The sequence below is a fragment of the Podarcis filfolensis genome (genome assembly GCF_964270895.1).
Source record: "Podarcis filfolensis genome assembly, chromosome: 5".
NCBI lineage: Eukaryota > Metazoa > Chordata > Lepidosauria > Squamata > Lacertidae > Podarcis > Podarcis filfolensis.
In genome coordinates, this window is record NC_139608.1 from 91,164,732 (window position 1) to 91,181,507 (window position 16,776).

The 16,776-nt window shown below is 43.8% G+C and overlaps 1 protein-coding gene across 7 annotated transcripts in view; it reads left to right on the plus strand.

The window, feature by feature from the left end:
• The window catches only part of ZFAND4 (zinc finger AN1-type containing 4), a 30,566-nt gene that overhangs the window by 11,853 nt on the left and 1,937 nt on the right, over positions 1–16,776 (plus strand). For 2 of the 7 annotated variants that reach the window (XM_083615620.1, XM_083615621.1), the window contains exons 5-9: positions 6,942–7,128; positions 8,201–8,348; positions 9,509–10,663; positions 14,570–14,621; positions 15,095–15,209. In XM_083615620.1, the coding sequence (XP_083471746.1) occupies positions 6,942–7,128; positions 8,201–8,348; positions 9,509–10,663; positions 14,570–14,621; positions 15,095–15,209 (1,657 nt within the window). Of the gene's footprint in view, positions 1–6,941; positions 7,129–8,200; positions 8,349–9,508; positions 10,664–14,569; positions 14,622–15,091; positions 15,210–16,087; positions 16,110–16,776 lie in introns of those variants that run through there. The other 5 variants (XM_083615616.1, XM_083615617.1, XM_083615622.1 and 2 more) reach the window with 4 other exon arrangements.

The window sequence follows — 16,776 nt, forward strand, 5'->3', positions numbered from 1 at the left end:
AGGGCAAATCCACCTCTTTCCTTTGCGTCAGTTAATATTTTAAACTTAATTCTGGGCTTCTTGCCCTGCCAGACAAATCTAGAAATATCTCTCTGCCACTTCTTGAAACAGTCCATCTTGTCCAAAATTTGCAATGATTGAAACAAAAACAACATTTTTGGCAATACATTCATCTTTATAGCTGCAATTCGACCCAACAAGGAAAGCCTCAATTTGGACCAAATTTCTAAATCTTTTTTAACTTCTGACCAACATTTCTCATAATTGTCCTTAAATAAATTCAAGTTTTTCGCAGTCATATTGATCCCTAGGTATTTCACTTTCTTAACCACAGTTAAACCTGTTTCATTCTGAAACCTTTCTTTTTCCATTGATGTTAAATTCTTCTCTAATACTTTAGTTTTTAACTTATTTAATCTAAATCCTGCCACATGACCAAATTCTTGAATCAGTTCTAAAACTCTTTTCGTACTAGATTCTGGCTCCTGTAATGTCAAGACCAAGTCATCTGCAAAAGCTTTCAATTTGTATTGTTTGGCTCCGACCTGGCGCTCGCTCAGATGTTACTGCATTTGCTCTGTAGTTACTCTTGGTAACTTGCATCAAGAGAAACCCGTAAATATTGTATGAAGCTGAGTGGTATGAACCAAGCGCTGAAAGAGAGGTGGTTTACTTTATTATTAAGTGGGTCAAGCATTTGATCCCTCGTATTTACAGAAATGTCTATCATTGTATACAAAATTAAAAGTGAGAATGAGTGTTCAAAGGACTCAATGAACTACTGCAGGTAGTTTCAGCAGTTTGACCAACACAGAAGTCCTAATGCTGAAGGGTAAATGTCAAATGTGTTCTGCAATTCTCTCCCCTCCCCCTCCCCTTTTCAATATGCTGGGCAGACACACAGATGATTGGTTTCTATGGGCATATCACCTGATAGTGGGAAGCATGTTTTAACTATGGGGCACCCTTGGTTCCCACATTGGAAGCCCTTAGAATTATTATTTGCAAAGTATCGTTGAACCACAGAGCCTAGGACTTGTCGATCAGAAGGTTGGCGGTTCGAATCCCCGCGATGGGGTGAGCTCCCGTTGCTCGGTCCCTGCTCCTGCCAACCTAGCAGTTCGAAAGCGCCTCATAGTGCAAGTAGATAAATAGGCACCGCTCTGGCGGGAAGGTAAACGGCATTTCCGTGCGCTGCTACAGTTCGCCAGAAGCGGCTTAGTCATGCTGGCCACATGACCCGGAAAAACTGTTTGCGGACAAACGCTGGCTCCCTCGGCCTGTAAAGTGAGATGAGCACCGCAACCCCAGAGTTGTCCGCGACTGGACCTAATGGTCAGGGGTCCCTTTACCTTTGCCTTTATCATTATCACAGAAGACGTATAATAAATAATAATAATAATAATAACAACAACAACAACAACAAAACAACAATGTTTATTAATATTATAATTTAATAATTATTGTTAATAATTTAATAATATTATTATTAGCCGCTCAGGGCGGCTAACACCAGTAAAATTACAATAAAAACATAATGAGGGGGGTTTAAAATGCAATTTAAAATGCAGCCTCATTTTAAAAGTAGCCCGTGGATCAAAACCGTAATGGAAGGGACAACATAAGGGTCAGATTGAGTCAAAACCAAAGGCCAGCTCTGTCTTGCAGGCCCTGCAGAAAGATGTCAAGTCCCGCAGGGCCCTAATCTCTTGTGACAGAGCGTTCCACCACGTCGGGGCCAGTACTGAAAAGGCCCTGGCCCTAGTTGAGACCAATCTAACCACCTTGCGACATGGGACCTCCAAAGTGTTGTCATTTGTGGACCTTAAGGTCCTCCGCGGGGCATACCAGGAGAGGCTGGGTCTTAGTATCAGTACCTAAGACACAACTGTGGTTTCATAATCATTCTTTTTAGCAGTGCTCACAGCAAATCACTGTATCCAGCAAATCAAATCATCCATAGTGACTGAAACTGTAGCCCAAAGTCAAAAACAGGCATTCAGTGACACTGCCTGTGAGAGCGCAGATACCTGCATGGATGTTAAAAACCCCGATTATCATTAGAGTGACGATTCTGTCATTAGAGATGACTCAGATCGACTCTCCCAGGAAATCTCTCAGCCCTCACTCTGTAGTGCACTATCAGAGTCCTCATGCCTAGAAGTGTGTTTTTAAAACCGGCAGGGTTTGCACAAGATAAACCCATTTTAGAGTGTCTCTTGATAGGCCAGCCATCCCCCAACCTGTTACTTCGCAAATGCTTTGCACTGCAACACGCATCAGTCTGACCCTTATGTCTTCCCTCCCCTTACGGTTTTGATCTATGGGCTACTTTTAAAATGAGGCTGCATTTTAAATTGCATTTTAACCTGTATTTTAAATTGGGTTCCTTTTTTTCTTTTCCCCCTATTATGTTTCTATTGTAATTTTACTGGTGTTAGCCGCCCTGAGCCCGGCTCTGGCCAGGGAGGGTGGGGTATAAATTATTATTATTATTATTATTATTATTATTATTATTATTATTATTATTATTTGTAACCAACATGGTCAGGGATGATGGGAGTTTACTCCACCAACATCTGGGAGCACCAGTCTAGGGGACTCTGAAATATTGAGAAATACCTTTCCCCCATCCCCGGGCAAAAAAATAATAATTTCAAAAGTAGTATCAAAAGGGTCAGAGGGAGCCTGCTTGTTTCAATCCATTTTTGCTGCATCCATAATTAAATCATAGTGAAAGCATACTTTGCTAGCTACTGGTGCTATATTAATAAAATCTTGTGGTGCCATTGATGTCAAACTTGGATTTCTTGATGTGACAGGACAGCAGAATGGGGGCACAAAAGGAGAGTGCGTCTCCTTTCCCTTGTATTACAGCTTTTCCTGTATTACCATACGCACTAGGGCTGTGCGTTCACTTTAGAAAATGTGCCAGATACATTTGTCCAGATACAGTGGTGCCTCGCAAGACGAAATTAATTCGTTCCGCAAGTTTTTTCTTCTTGCGAGTTTTTCGTCTTGCGAAGCACGGTTTCCCATAGGAATGCATTGAAAATCAATTAATGCGTTCCTATGGAGACCGCTTGCCAGGCTGGCGGTGCGGAGAAGGGCTTTTCTCCCCACCGCAAGCCTTCAGGACAGGTCCGGGAACAGAGGGGAAGGCGCGCAGCGCTTCTCCTCTGTTCCCGGGGCTTGCGGTGGGAGGAGGGTTTTTCCTCCCCACCGCCAACATTCAGAACAGCATTCTGAATGTTGGCGGTGGGAAGGAAAACCCTCCTCCCACCGCAAGTCTTCAGGACAGCCATCCGAAGGCTGGCGCGGGGAGAAGGTCTCTCCGCCCCACCGGCAGCCTTCGGAGGAGCCTTCCGAAGGCTGGAGGCGGGAGGAGGTCTCTCCGCCCCACCGCCAGCCTTCGGAGAAGCCTTCCGAAGGCTGCCGGTGGGGCGGAGAGACCTCCTCCCGCCGCCAGCCTTCGGAGCAGCCTTCCGAAGGCTGCCGGTGGGGCGGAGAGACCTCCTCCCGCCGCCAGCCTTCGGAGCAGCCTTCCGAAGGCTGCCGGTTGGGGCGGAGAGACCTCCTCCCGCCGCCAGCCTTCGGAGCAGCCTTCCGAAGGCTGCCGGTGGGGCGGAGAGACCTCCTCCCGCCGCCAGCCTTCGGAGCAGCCTTCCGAAGGCTGCCGGTGGGGCGGAGAGACCTCCTCCCGCCGCCAGCCTTCGGAGCAGCCTTCCGAAGGCTGCCGGTTGGGGCGGAGAGACCTCCTCCCGCCGCCAGCCTTCGGAGCAGCCTTCCGAAGGCTGGCGGTGGGGCGGAGAGACCTCCTCCCGCCGCCAGCCTTCGGAGCAGCCTTCCGAAGGCTGGTGGCGGGCGGAGGTCTCTCCGCCCCACCGCCAGCCTTCGGAGGAGGTCCGAGGACAGTGGGGAAGACGCGCTGCGCTTCCCCGCTGTCCTGGAGATTTCCCTATGGGCTTTCGTCTTGCGAAGGAAGCCCATAGGGAAATTCGTTTTGCGAAGCGCCTCCAAAACGGAAAACCCTTTTGTCTAGCGGGTTTTTCGTCTTGCGAGGCGTTCGTCTTGCGGGGCACCACTGTACTTAAAAAAACCCACCCTCATCTGGCCTTTCTATAACTAGAAACGGCCGCAGGTGGATGGGTGCGGTATAGTTTTGCGAGCAACATATATAAAGGAGGAAACTCTCGTTGGTTCTGACGCTTTCATCTGAGAGGTCATATAAATACTGCAGTAAAGACTAGAACTATGAGAAGATTCCTTAACCTTGAGAAAACGTAATTTACTTTGGGAAAGTGCGGATGAAGCCGCTAAACTCAAAACGTTTGTACTATAGGTTCTAAAACAAATTACCCTATTTTTTGCTCTATAAGACTCACTTTTTCCCTCCTAAAAAGTAAGGGGAAATGTGTGTGCGTCTTCTGGAGCGAATGCAGGCTGCGCAGCTATCCCAGAAGCCAGAACAGCAAGAGGGATTGCTGCTTTCACTGCGCAGAGATCCCTCTTGCTGTTCTGGCTTCTGAGATTCAGAATATTTTTTTTCTTGTTTTCCTTCTCCAAAAACTAGGTGTGTCTTGTGGTCTGGTGCGTCTTATAGAGCCAAAAATACGGTAGTTTCAGAAGATAGTGGGGGGGGTGGGATTCTGCCTCCTTCTTATTCCCAACACTCTTAGACATCAATATGAAGTATCTGCATGAGGTCACCCGAGGGCTTGGAATGCAGAGTCATGACTGATTTCCCTCTGATATTGGAACTGAGCGAGGCTGTACAGATGTATCATCTGGACTCCATAATGGGCTGGATGACGACCAATAAGCTAAAACTGAATCCTGATAAGACAGAGGCACTATGAGCAGGTAGTTCCTAGGACTTTGGTGTTTTATCTTACTTTGTTTGGCGCTGCACTCCTCCTGAAAGAGTTGGTTCACAGTTTGGGGGATGCTCCTTGATTCAGCATTGTCAGTTTGGGGCCCACCTGGCCTCAGGTTCCTTTTATCAACCTTGTCATGCTTGCAACCTTTGCCGGACAGAGTGTAGCCTTGCCATGGTGATCCATGTGATAACATCCCAGTTGGATAGCTGCGGTGCCTTATATATGGGGCTGCCCTTAAAGATAACTCAGAAATTTATTCTCCAGTGAAATCCGTGCTCAAAATTGCAAGGTTTGTATGAGAAAAATCTTTTTATTTACGGATGTGTGAAATCTTCAGGAAGACTTGCATGGAAAATCCATGCACTAGGATGAAATTTGTTTGCTGTCATAACCAGCAGCAAAAAGGGCTGATTTGCATCTGTAGAAATACTTCTCGTGGCTGGAAAGGGCAAAAATAATGCTAATGCATCAGTAGGGATGGCCTTCCGTAGCTACTACAGGTTTGACAACCTTGGAAGTGGGCAAAACCTGGGACCGCCACCCAGACCTGTGGGCACTGGGTTAGTTAAAAAACGGTAAAGGTAAAGGACCCCTGACAGTTAAGTCCAGTTGCGAACAACGCTGGGGTTGCGGCGCTCATCTCATTTTACAGGCTGAGGGAGCCGGCGTTTGTCCGCAAACAGTTTTTCCGGGTCATGTGGCCAGCATGACTAAGCTGGTGAAACCAGAGCAGCGCACGGAAACGTCATTTACCTTCCCGCCGGAGTGGTACCTATTTATCTACGATCTACTTGCACTGGTGTGCTTTTGAACTGCTAGGTTGGCAGGAGCAGGGACCGAGCGACAGGAGCTCACCCCGTTGTGGGGATTTGAACCGCCGACCTTCCAATCGGCAAGCCCTAGGCTCAGTGGTTTAGACCACAGCGCCACCTGCGTCCCCATTGGGTTGGTAACCCACTATATATCTATATATATTATTACTATTATTATTTTGGTTTGCTTTGGTTCTTTACATGGCAGAACAGTTCAGAGTGGTTGCTGGAGCTGGAAGGGTCTGCCCCTTGCCTTCTGTTTGGTTTGGAAGGATTCTTTTTTTGGGGGGAAGATGGCAGAGAAGGCTTCCCCACCCCCCTGCCTCATTGCTTGCTTGTTGCCTGCCAGTCTTAAGCTAGCAGTTGCATTACCCCAGAGAGAGAGAGAGAGAGAGAGAGAGAGAGAGAGAAGGAAGGAGGCGTGTGTGTGCACGCAGGAATGTGTGATCTGGGAGAGGGAGAGCTATCTGTGAGGTTTGCGCATGGAAGAGAGGGGTCTGTGCATGACTATGTGGTCTATGTGTGTGCGATCTCGGGGCAGGGAGAGATGGGGGGGTGTCTGTATTTGTGTGGTGTGTGTGTGTGTGTGAGAGAGAGAGAGAGAGAGAGAGAGAGAGAGAGAGAGAGCGCGCGCTATATTGTGTGATCTCCACAATCAAGACCAGCAGGACATAGCCAGCTTCCCATGGTAAGCACAAGGTAGTCTTGAGCAACAATGACAATACTCCTGATTTTGTGTCATATCATGCCCCTCATGGCGGCGTTGTGTTATGCCATGTCCCCCTGTGGCAGCCATGTCATGACCGGCAGCCACAGCAGAAAGTCTGAAATGTGGCCACTAGCCCCAAAAGATGGGCAAACTCTGGCCCACACAATGACCTGCGTCAGCTCTAGAGATCTGTCTGCAAGTGCAGCCCAGTCTTTTTGTCGACAATTTTGCTGGTAAGGGTAAAGGGGCTCTCTCTTTTTCTGAGCTGCCGTAAAGTTTGCTGAAGCATTACAAGGTCTAGCCAGTTATTGATTTTATTTATTAAATTTCTATTTGAAAATGGTTCTTACTTGACAGTAACTTGATCATAGGTTAATTATTTATTTGAGGAAGTTAGGTGGACAATCACTTAATTTGGCCTATTACAGACACTTTAGGATAGCTTCAGGAGAGAAATCTTTTCACAGTATATTGCCTAGGTGATAAGTGTGCGTCCTTGCTTTCAGACAATAAAATATTTCTGGTTGTTTTTCCTCTTAGTTCCTGTGGGAGACCCAATTAGGGAAATAACAGAATACATGGATCTCAGTCGTGACGATATTTGGGAGAAGGTTCAATCCAGCAAACAGGTTACCTTCTTAGTATACCGCGAAGGAGATCAATTGAATTTTTTCCGTATTATAGACAAGGGAGATGGAACTTTAACACCATTGTCTGAATCGTTAAGGTATACTGGCTTTTATTTCTTTTCGGAAAAGTTAAAAAATGTCTAACATAGAAACTTTTCTTACAGATTTGGTAGGAATAATCTGCAGGGCCCCCATTCTGAAGAAGCGCTTCAACCTTTTGCTACAGCTGAATAGGCAGATTGGAGTCGGACAGGTCCATAGGTTTGAGGGGGAAGGAAAAGGCACAGAATTCTAAAATTATGAAACAATGGATCCTGAAAATGTGGCGTTGAAAGACCTTGGGGGCGTGCAACCAGAGTACAGTGATTGAAAATGTTTTGGATTTTTGAATCAGGTTCACAAGCTTGGAACACCTCTGGATTCGGGTGGCAGCTGTAGCCAGAAGTGCCTTTCGCCCAACTTACTTGCTTGCTTATATATTTGCTCTTCAGCTGAAAAGATTTCCTGAGCAGCTGACAAAAACTAGTCCCTGTCCTTACAACACAAAATACAAGAGACTTAAGGAAAAGAGGCTGGGGGGGCAGGAGGAGGAGGGAGAAAGCAATCTCAGGCACCAGTTCTAAAAATTATAATAACCAGGTGGGATGGAAGCAGTTCAGGTAGCCTGATGGAGTGATGATAGAGGAAGGGTCAAAGGCTGTTTCAGAAGAGGCAATGGAATAGCCCTGGTTTTCTTCTCTCCCTCTGCATTGCAGCCTGATGGGCCACCAGTGACACATGTTCCTGATGAGGTCAAATTTGCTGGGGTAACACACATCCATATTGCATTAACTGCAATGCACTCTGCTTGGGGCTACCATTGAAGACTCTTCAGAAACTTTACTTGGTCCAGGATCCAAGTGCATTAATGTTGGCCAGTGCTTGTGCATGAGATCATGTTATATTGATCTCAAAACAGCTGCCCTGGTTACCAGTATGCACAATTCAGAGTGTCGGGGCTTATCTTCAAAGCCATAAATGTATCCAGGGTACCACCTCTTCGCATATTATCCTGCTTAATTTTGAAAGCTTTTGACAACTCCCCCCCCCCCATTGCTTTGAATGTTTGGCATCTATATTTACAACTTAAATACCTAATGTTAATGTAAATTCGCACTCTCTCCTTGCCAGTGGTGGTTCTGTTTATAATTTGTATGCGGATGATGAAGAAGATACTGAGGCATCTCCTTCTGGTGAACAGATTATTGAGAATTCTATTACGATGAATAAAATGAAGCTTCTTAGAGCAAAGATGGAGAACATGAATCTGAGTAAAAAGGTGAAGGCACAGATTCTTCTACCCCATACAGAACTGTATGCATATTCATTTCTTTTGAAGAGTTAGCTGACTGCCTTAAACTTTCTAGACTACAAGTATTCATCACAGAACTGTTAGAGGGAATTAATGCTTTGTTGGCCTTAAAGCAAGGAAATGTATAGAAATAAGAGTACTTTTATTGGACCAAAACTTTAGTAAGGGAGAGACAAAAACATCCTGATCTGCCTGTAGCAACTTTTTATTTCAATAGCAGACATTGTTCCAACAAAAGATAATACTTTACTATATAATATGCCCAAAATATATGTGTGTGCCACTTATTACAAAGATGCATTTTTAGTATAAAGTACAGTCGCACCTCGGAAGTTGAACAGAATCTGTTCCGGAAGTCCCTTCGACTTCCAAAACGTTTGACTTCCAAAGCGCGGCTTCTGTTTGTTGCAGGAAACTCCTGCAGCCAATCGGAAGCCCCGTCAGATGTTCAGCTTTCAAAAGAACGTTAAAAAACCAGAACATTCACTTCCGGTTTTCAGTCATTCGGGAGCCAGAACGTTCAACTCCCAAGGCATTCGAGAGCCGAGGTATGACTATATACAGTGGTACCTAGGGTCACATACACTTCAGGTTACATATGCTTCAGGTTACACACTCCGCTAACCCAGAAATAGTGCTTCAGGATGAGAACAGAAATCGTGCTCCGGCGGCGCAACAGGAGGCCTCATTAGCTAAAGTGGTGCTTCAGGTTAAGAACAGTTTCAGGTTAAGTACGGACCTCCAGAACGAATTAAGTTCTTAACCTGAGGTACCACTGTATAGTAAACAACTTCTAAATGAGAATCTGTGTTTATATTTAAAAAATGCAAAGCAGTGTTATTTAGTGTATCTGATTTCCCCCCAATATTCTCATTATTTATTAGAAAAGAATTAGTTATTAACATTGCCATCTATGCAGACTTATAATTTTGAACTTTTATTAATCTGGACACTGAGCAACATTTAAATTCACTTAATTTCTTAATTGGCCATGCTTGGAAAGGTATGCAGTTAAAGAAAGTGGGAAGAGGCTATTTTTTAATTTGAAAAGTCATCTCAGAATTTTTGTGGATATTGCAATGCAGAAAAAGTAATCATAACCACGTCTCCTTTTTCCTTTTTCGCAGCCTAAAAAAACGATTAAAGTGAACCCCCACCCTCCATTGGCTCCTCGCCCATCTAGTGGCTCAGTCACAGCTGCTCACCAGAGATTTTTGCGAGCGCTCCGCTGTATGGGACAACCGTGCCTACCTCCTAGGAATTCAAATACCTCAGACTTTTCTCAAAACGCACTTTCGTTTTTAACATCTGCTGGCAGAAGGATGCCATCCACTAGTAATGACTTCGTGAAGGAAAATGACAGGTGGGAGACCCCTCCACAGTCACTTAGCAGCCTTAGGCTGCCCCCTAAAATTCCACGTGTGGAAAAAGAAGATTCAAAGCTTCCTACAAACAGCGTGGTTCTTCCGGTCCCTGCTCCACTTAGGCACCCTGGGAGAAATATAGATAACAGTTCAGCAACAAATGAAGCTGGTCCTTTCTTATATCCAAATCTCACCAATGTAAAGCTGTATGCTGCAGAAGAAAAGGTTATTCCAAACTCTGACACTTTTGCCTTGTTAGCTGAACCATGCAGTGATTTATATGGAATAGGAAAAGTCAACACGGAGCTCCATTTATCTGAGGGGGATGAGGACTCTGCTTCTGCAGATCTTCCAAACAAGACCATTACAAAACTCCTGACCCCTGCAGCAGCAGCAGCAGATACTAGTATTCTTAATTCTTGCGAACTAAGTCCCCAGAAGAACACACAATTGTCGCCTCTTCACTGCTCCGCACAGATGACGCGTTACAGTCCTCGGAAACCTCAAGCTCAGTCCAAGTTTTTCGAGGTTGGTAACTTGAGGCCCGCTGCCTCGCCAAATGTTCTGCGATCCTTGGAGTTGCACAATTTAGCCGACTCCTCATATCCAAGGACTTCTAAATTCCACGGCATAGGTTTAGACTCGCCTGGCAAAAGACCCGACCTCCTTTCTAAAATGGAGGCACGGGAAGTCACAGAAGTAGCGGTCAAGGCATCCAAAGACCCTGTTGTCTCTGTAAATAATGTGGGGTTTCTAAGTTCGCTGGCCCGGAGCGCAAACAGAGATGCCTTGCAGAATTCCTGTGGGACAAGCAGGTTTCGGACTTCTGGTATTGCGCGGACTACAAACCTCCAACATTTTCAAGGAGAAAGCTACAACGTGGCCGCTCCCCACAATGAAATGCCCGGATACTTCCTAGTAAGTACACAAGCTTTCTGAATAGATGAGATTCCTCTTTGTGTTCCTTAGAAGGCTTGATTAGTGTTTGTTTCTGTTAAGAGTCACAAAGCTGATTGCAGCTGGAATTGAGAACTAGATGGGGGTGTTCAGTACTGTTTGTATCAGTATTTCCTAGGCATGTTGGGCTTGTTCATGGTGCCTTTGACCACATCTTCAAGCAGTAAGCCCAACCCAATAGCCTTGCACTGTCAGTGGAAAACTCCCTTTCAGGTAGGTACCAGCCATACTTTTCAGAAGCCTAGGACTTCATAATTTTGGCATTTAATTTCTATCTTGGTGATAGATTCCATTCATTAATTTTCTTGTGACTTCCAGTTTGATCATCCAAAAAGCTTTTGCTTAATCTTCCTGTCTGTCTATCCAGTTTTACACTTTGCTACATTAGCTAAGCCATATGCGGTTCTTCGTTGTTGTTGTTGTTTAGTCGTTTTGTCGTGTCCGACTCTTTGTGACCCCATGGATCAGAGCACGCCAGGCACCCCTGTCTTCCACTGCCTCCCGCAGTTTGGTCAAACTCATGCTGGTAGCTTCGAGAACACTATCCAACCATCTTGTCCTCTGTTGCCCCTTCTCCTTGTGCCCTCCATCTTTCCAACATCAGGGTCTTTTCCAGGAGTCTTCTCTTCTCATGAGGTGGTCAAAGTATTGGAGCCTCAGCTTCAGGATCTGTCCTTCCAGTGAGCACTCAGGGCTGATTTCCTTAAGAATGGATAGGTTTGATCTTCTTGCAGTCCATGGGATTCTCAAGAGTCTCCTCCAGCACCATAATTCAAAAGCATCAATTCTTCGGCGATCAGCCTTCTTTATGGTCCAGCTCTCACTTCCATACATCACTACTGGGAAAACCATAGCTTTAACTATACGGACCTTTGTTGGCAAGGTGATGTCTCTGCTTTTTAAGATGCTGTCTAGGTCTGTCATTGCTTTTCTCCCAAGGAGCAGGCGTCTTTTAATTTCGTGGCTGCTGTCACCATCTGCAGTGATCATGGAGCCCAGGAAGTAAAATCTCTCACTGCCTCCATTTCTTCCCCTTCTATTTGCCAGGAGGTGATGGGACCAGTGGCCATCATCTTCGTTTTTTTGATGTTGAGCTTCAAACCATATTTTGCACTCTCCTCTAAGGCATGTTAATAGTTCACTGCTGTCTACATCCAAATTATGAGTAATATAGAAGGGAACTGTTAGTTTGATTCGCTGTGGCCCACTAGAAACCTCCAAGTCTCGCCTATCAACATGTTCAGTGAAACCAGGAGCATGAATTAATCTGCATTTGCTTATGCAAATTGCACATGGGAAGTTTACTGAAAGGCGATATAAAACACCCATCTTCAGTACATCAGCCTCATTCAGATAAGACACTCCAATAAGCAAATTGTGCAAGGGAGAGTGTGGAACTGTAACCACTGACTCTTGAGTTGCCAACCAAGCGTTGGGATATATCTGCAAAAAGTAAGACACTGAAATGCCCCTAGGCTCTCCCTGTGATCAGAAATCTCCCCTTCCCGAAATGCTTATTGTATTGGGAGCGTTGATGGATGAATATGACTCTTGAGTTCTTGGGCTCTTGTTTTGATTCAAGCTGCTCAGCTTTTGATGCCAACCATATCAAGGGCAACACAAAAACACCAAAAATGTACATAAAAGTCTCATTCGCTTTAGGTTCTTACTGAGATACTGTGTTTTCGCGTTTCTTCCCTGGTTTGGGCTGATGATGGGAAAATTGCCTGGCTGTGTTTGGGGGGCAGGGAAAGGACGGGAAAATGCGTGCTGTACTTTGTAGCTATGTTAGGCCGTTGCAGCAAAAACTTCAAAAAGTCTTGTAACGCCTTAAGAACTAAGAAAACTTTTCTGGTTCAAGTTTCATGGATTCACTTCATCGTTAGTGGTTGTAAGCAGATCAGGGGGGTGTGAAATGCAGAGAAGTACAAACAGTGAAATAATTATGTTATTATAGTGATATAGTTATGTTATTAACAGTGGTCATTAACCAAAAGTTGTCAGTGCAGAAAACGCACTGATAAAAATTATTCCAGCAGTTGTTTACCTCTAGGTGAATATAATGATTTCTTGAACATGAAACCGATATTTTGCAGCCCTGCTCCCTTTCCGCACCTTACCTACATAAGTTCACCTTGTTTTAACAAGCAGCACAATTTGCCTGGTGCAGGATAAGGCTCCCATAGCAGCACTAGCAGAAGAGAGGAGATTGTTCTGGCATACACAAGAGAGTTCTGTGTATCTTGGTGCCCAAATAAGGCAGGGGATAATGGGAGATAACAGGTGTCTGTGGGCAAAAGGGTGAAAATGCTTCTCACTGGTATTTTCCTCCCCAGTCACTTCTTCGTTCCCTAAGTTCTTTGTGGGGGAAAAGAGGAATGATTTCTTTCTCTTCCATGCTAGGGTTTTGTAGAAAGCAGCAGCAGCAGCAGCAGATGTATGGAATGCTGTCTACGACATGTGTAACAGTTTAACACCCTTAATTCTTCTAAATCTTGCAAACATATACTGTAATGCATTTTTCCACACTAGTTAATTGATGTCTGGTTTTAATCGTTTTTATTTGGTTTTTACCATATGGTTTAATGTAACTTCTGGTGTAAACTGCTTTGATGTGTTTTATGAAATAGCGGTATGTAAATATTTAGATAAATAAAATCCTTCCTGAACTAAAATAGTCAGGGCGACATCACCCTCATCTTTCTCTTTAAAGTTTGACATTAAACCCTGAACAAGTTGCTGTCATTAAAAAATTGTGGAGGGGTTTGCATTCTTTCCACCCCCACTTCATTAATTGGAACATGGGAGCTGCTAACATGTCCTTTAGTGTTCATGGAGATTTAAAATGCCAACAGGCATTTGAAGGGCGTATTGATTTATTTTATTTCATTTATATATTGCATCATATTTCAACAAAAGTCTCTTGAGTCGTTTACATATCCCAACAAAAAGGGAACCATTATAAGAAATACTGTACAATACTAAACATTTTCTACATATAAAACCCAACAGTAATAATAATTACACAATATTGGAAATAAATTTAAGTTTTGCACTATTTCTTTTAAGTAGTTAGCACCTAGGCTTGGATCCTAGGTTCCAATGAAAAGAGCTTTGCTTATAGCATTTTTTGTTGGTTCTGCCCATGCCTTATAAATATGGTATAAACAAAATCCAAAAATATGTGGAGAATGTGTGGTTCCGTATTCATCTTTTGACTATAATGTTAGGTTTTAGTCTAGATTTAGTGTGATTCACTATATGGCAAGGCAGTAGCAAATAATGATTGGCCACAAGGGCTAGTCATAATTTGTGAAACCCTGCTACAAATCCATTGCCTTTTTTGTTTTTGCAAACCAAAAGGCTTCTGGCTGCTGAGGACAAGAAAATCTGCTCTGATATACACACAGTTTCTCTTGTGCTCTCAAATGACTGAAGTCACTGGGACCACCTAGGAGCAGGGAGTCCTACAACAGCTTTTGTTACTGAAAACAATGAGATATTATTCCGCATTTCAGCACTTTAATGAAAACATTACACCACCACAAAAAACAACTTACGTGTTTCATCTTTTTCTTGTTGCATTGAACATCATTCTGAGTTTCTGTTAAAACTTCAAAAAATCTGGAGTAAGCCCTGCTTGACTTCCTTATACAGAAATATATGTATAAATATATTTTCATACATAGCAATTCTGTTCAAAATAGGTTCTCATTAAACAGTGTTCGGCATATGGGTTTTCCCAGTGAAATGTTCGGTGTGTCTGGTAACAACAATTTATTGTATGAAATTTCACATCAGCAAAAAAATGTAAGTTGAAGAGGTATATACAAATACCACGGTAAAAAAAACCCTCTCTCTTTTTAGTCTCCTGGACTTGGATTGAATGGAAGTATTGTGGCTGCAGGAAAAAGAATAGGTGAGTAATAAATCCGTAGTGCTGTTATCGGCTAGAAAGTGCTTGTCTCATTTGAAACTGAACTAGGGTCTAAGAGGGAGTATCCAACCTCTCTTTTCTATAGACAGCAGTTCTGGAACCAAAACTCTTCAGAGGTAATCATTCTAAAGAAAAAAAAGTAGTTATTCTGGGCAGCATAGATCTCACATAACTAAAACCACTTAGTTTTCTATATAGCGTGTATTGCGCTAACAAAAAAATATGCAGTATTTAATTATTATTAAAACACATTAATCAAACAACATGTATCAGGCTAACATGTTTACTGCTGCCAAAGTTTGCATTATATAATTTTGGGGGGCATAGAAAAGTCACTTGAAACAAGAAACTGTTTTTCACTTGTGAAGCAAGGTTTTCCCTGTGTGCTGTTTTTCTCTTACACCATTTCTCTGAGAGCACATATAAACTGAGAACATTTTGCTTTTTGAAAGCAGGTGATGCAACTCATCTCCCACCTGTGAATGGTTCAGTTCAGCCTAAAAAGAAAATGACAAAGCACTGTTTCTTCTGTGGGAAGAAAACTGGATTAGCCACTAGCTATGAATGTAGGTAGGTTGAGTTTGCACCTTGAATGTGTTTGTCTTCAAACGAAAGCTTGTTGCCATGTTTGTCACTTATTAATGATTACTATTTCTTCCTTGATAAAATGTGGAATTTCTTGACGTAAATCTCCAAGGGATGAAGGGCTGTCCATTGTAAAATATCTCCGAATATTTTGCATCTCATTTAAAAGGGGTTACACCTTGAGCTTCCTTTTAAAGGTGGTAGAGATTTGTGTGAATGGGAGGGCGGGCACACTTAGGCCCCGTGGAATCACAGAAATTTACCAGAATTGTATTGCTGCTGGATGTTGAAAGTTGTCATGTCCAGGAGTTAGTCCTGGTCCTGCGGTGAGAAACCATAATGTATGCCCTACTATTATAATAATTGGATTCTAATTTCAGTGGGTTTACGCTGAATAAAGCCACCCTCTTCTTCCAGAAATAATAATAATAATAATAATAATAATAATAATAATAATAATAATAATAAATTTTATTTATATCCCGCCCTCCCCAGCTGAAGCCGGGCTCAGGGCGGCTAACAACAATCAAATAATCCAACATTCTAAAAACATTTCATTCTAAAAATTAATTAAAATCAAATTGATGGCAACCGTTAAGCAAAATTCTGTGCAGATTGCCAGAGGAGGGAGTCAGGCTGCGCCCTGACCAAAGGCCTGGTGGAACAGCTCTGTCTTGCAGGCCCTGCGGAAAGATGTCAGGTCCCGCAGGGCCCTAGTCTCTTGTGACAGAGCGTTCCACCAGATTGGAGCCGCAGCCGAGAAAGCCCTGGCTCTAGTTGAGGCCAGCCTAACCTCTCTGAGGCCTGGGACCTTCAAGATGTTTTTATTTGCAGACCGTAAGTTCCTCTGTGGGACATACCAGGAGAGGCGGTCCCAATCGTAGAGTTGGAAGGAACTTCAGGGGTCATCTAGTACAACCCCCTGCAATGCAGGAATCTCAGCTAAGTCATACACGACAAAGGGAATTGCAAAATGTCTGCCAAATTGTGTTCAGGCACTAGTTCTTTATGCCTACTCTAATCCAGTGGAATTGGCTGGCCAAGACAATTGGTGAAATGAGCTATTTCCTTCCTTACAAGCTGTTTGATATACACCTAGAAGTGGTGGTTGTGGGGATTTTTGTGGCGTTTTATAATAGGACCCCGGCAGGGACACTATCGCCCTGTTTGAAGTGCATACCTGGAATCCATTCACCGTTTGAACCAAGCAGTGACAGATCAGACAAGTTCAAATGGCTTTGCAATGTTGTTAAGCTGCAGCTACAGCAGACACACAAGACAAAGCCACAAATACAAAGCTGTTGGTTCTTAGACATCAGGATCTCTGAATTTGAAAGCCTGAGTGACTCTCATTGACTCTGGCCTTCCCCCCTCCTCTGCTCTTTCTTGCCTTGATTACTTGGTCCCACTCTAGGTAGTTTTTCCTCTGTCTCTGACCGTCACCTTTTTATCCCCTTTTTCCATCTCTCTCCAACTTCAGGTATTCCTTTTCGATTGACTCCCTACCTCTCACCCTGCTGCTCCAGACAAGCTAAGCAAATACGATCTCCTC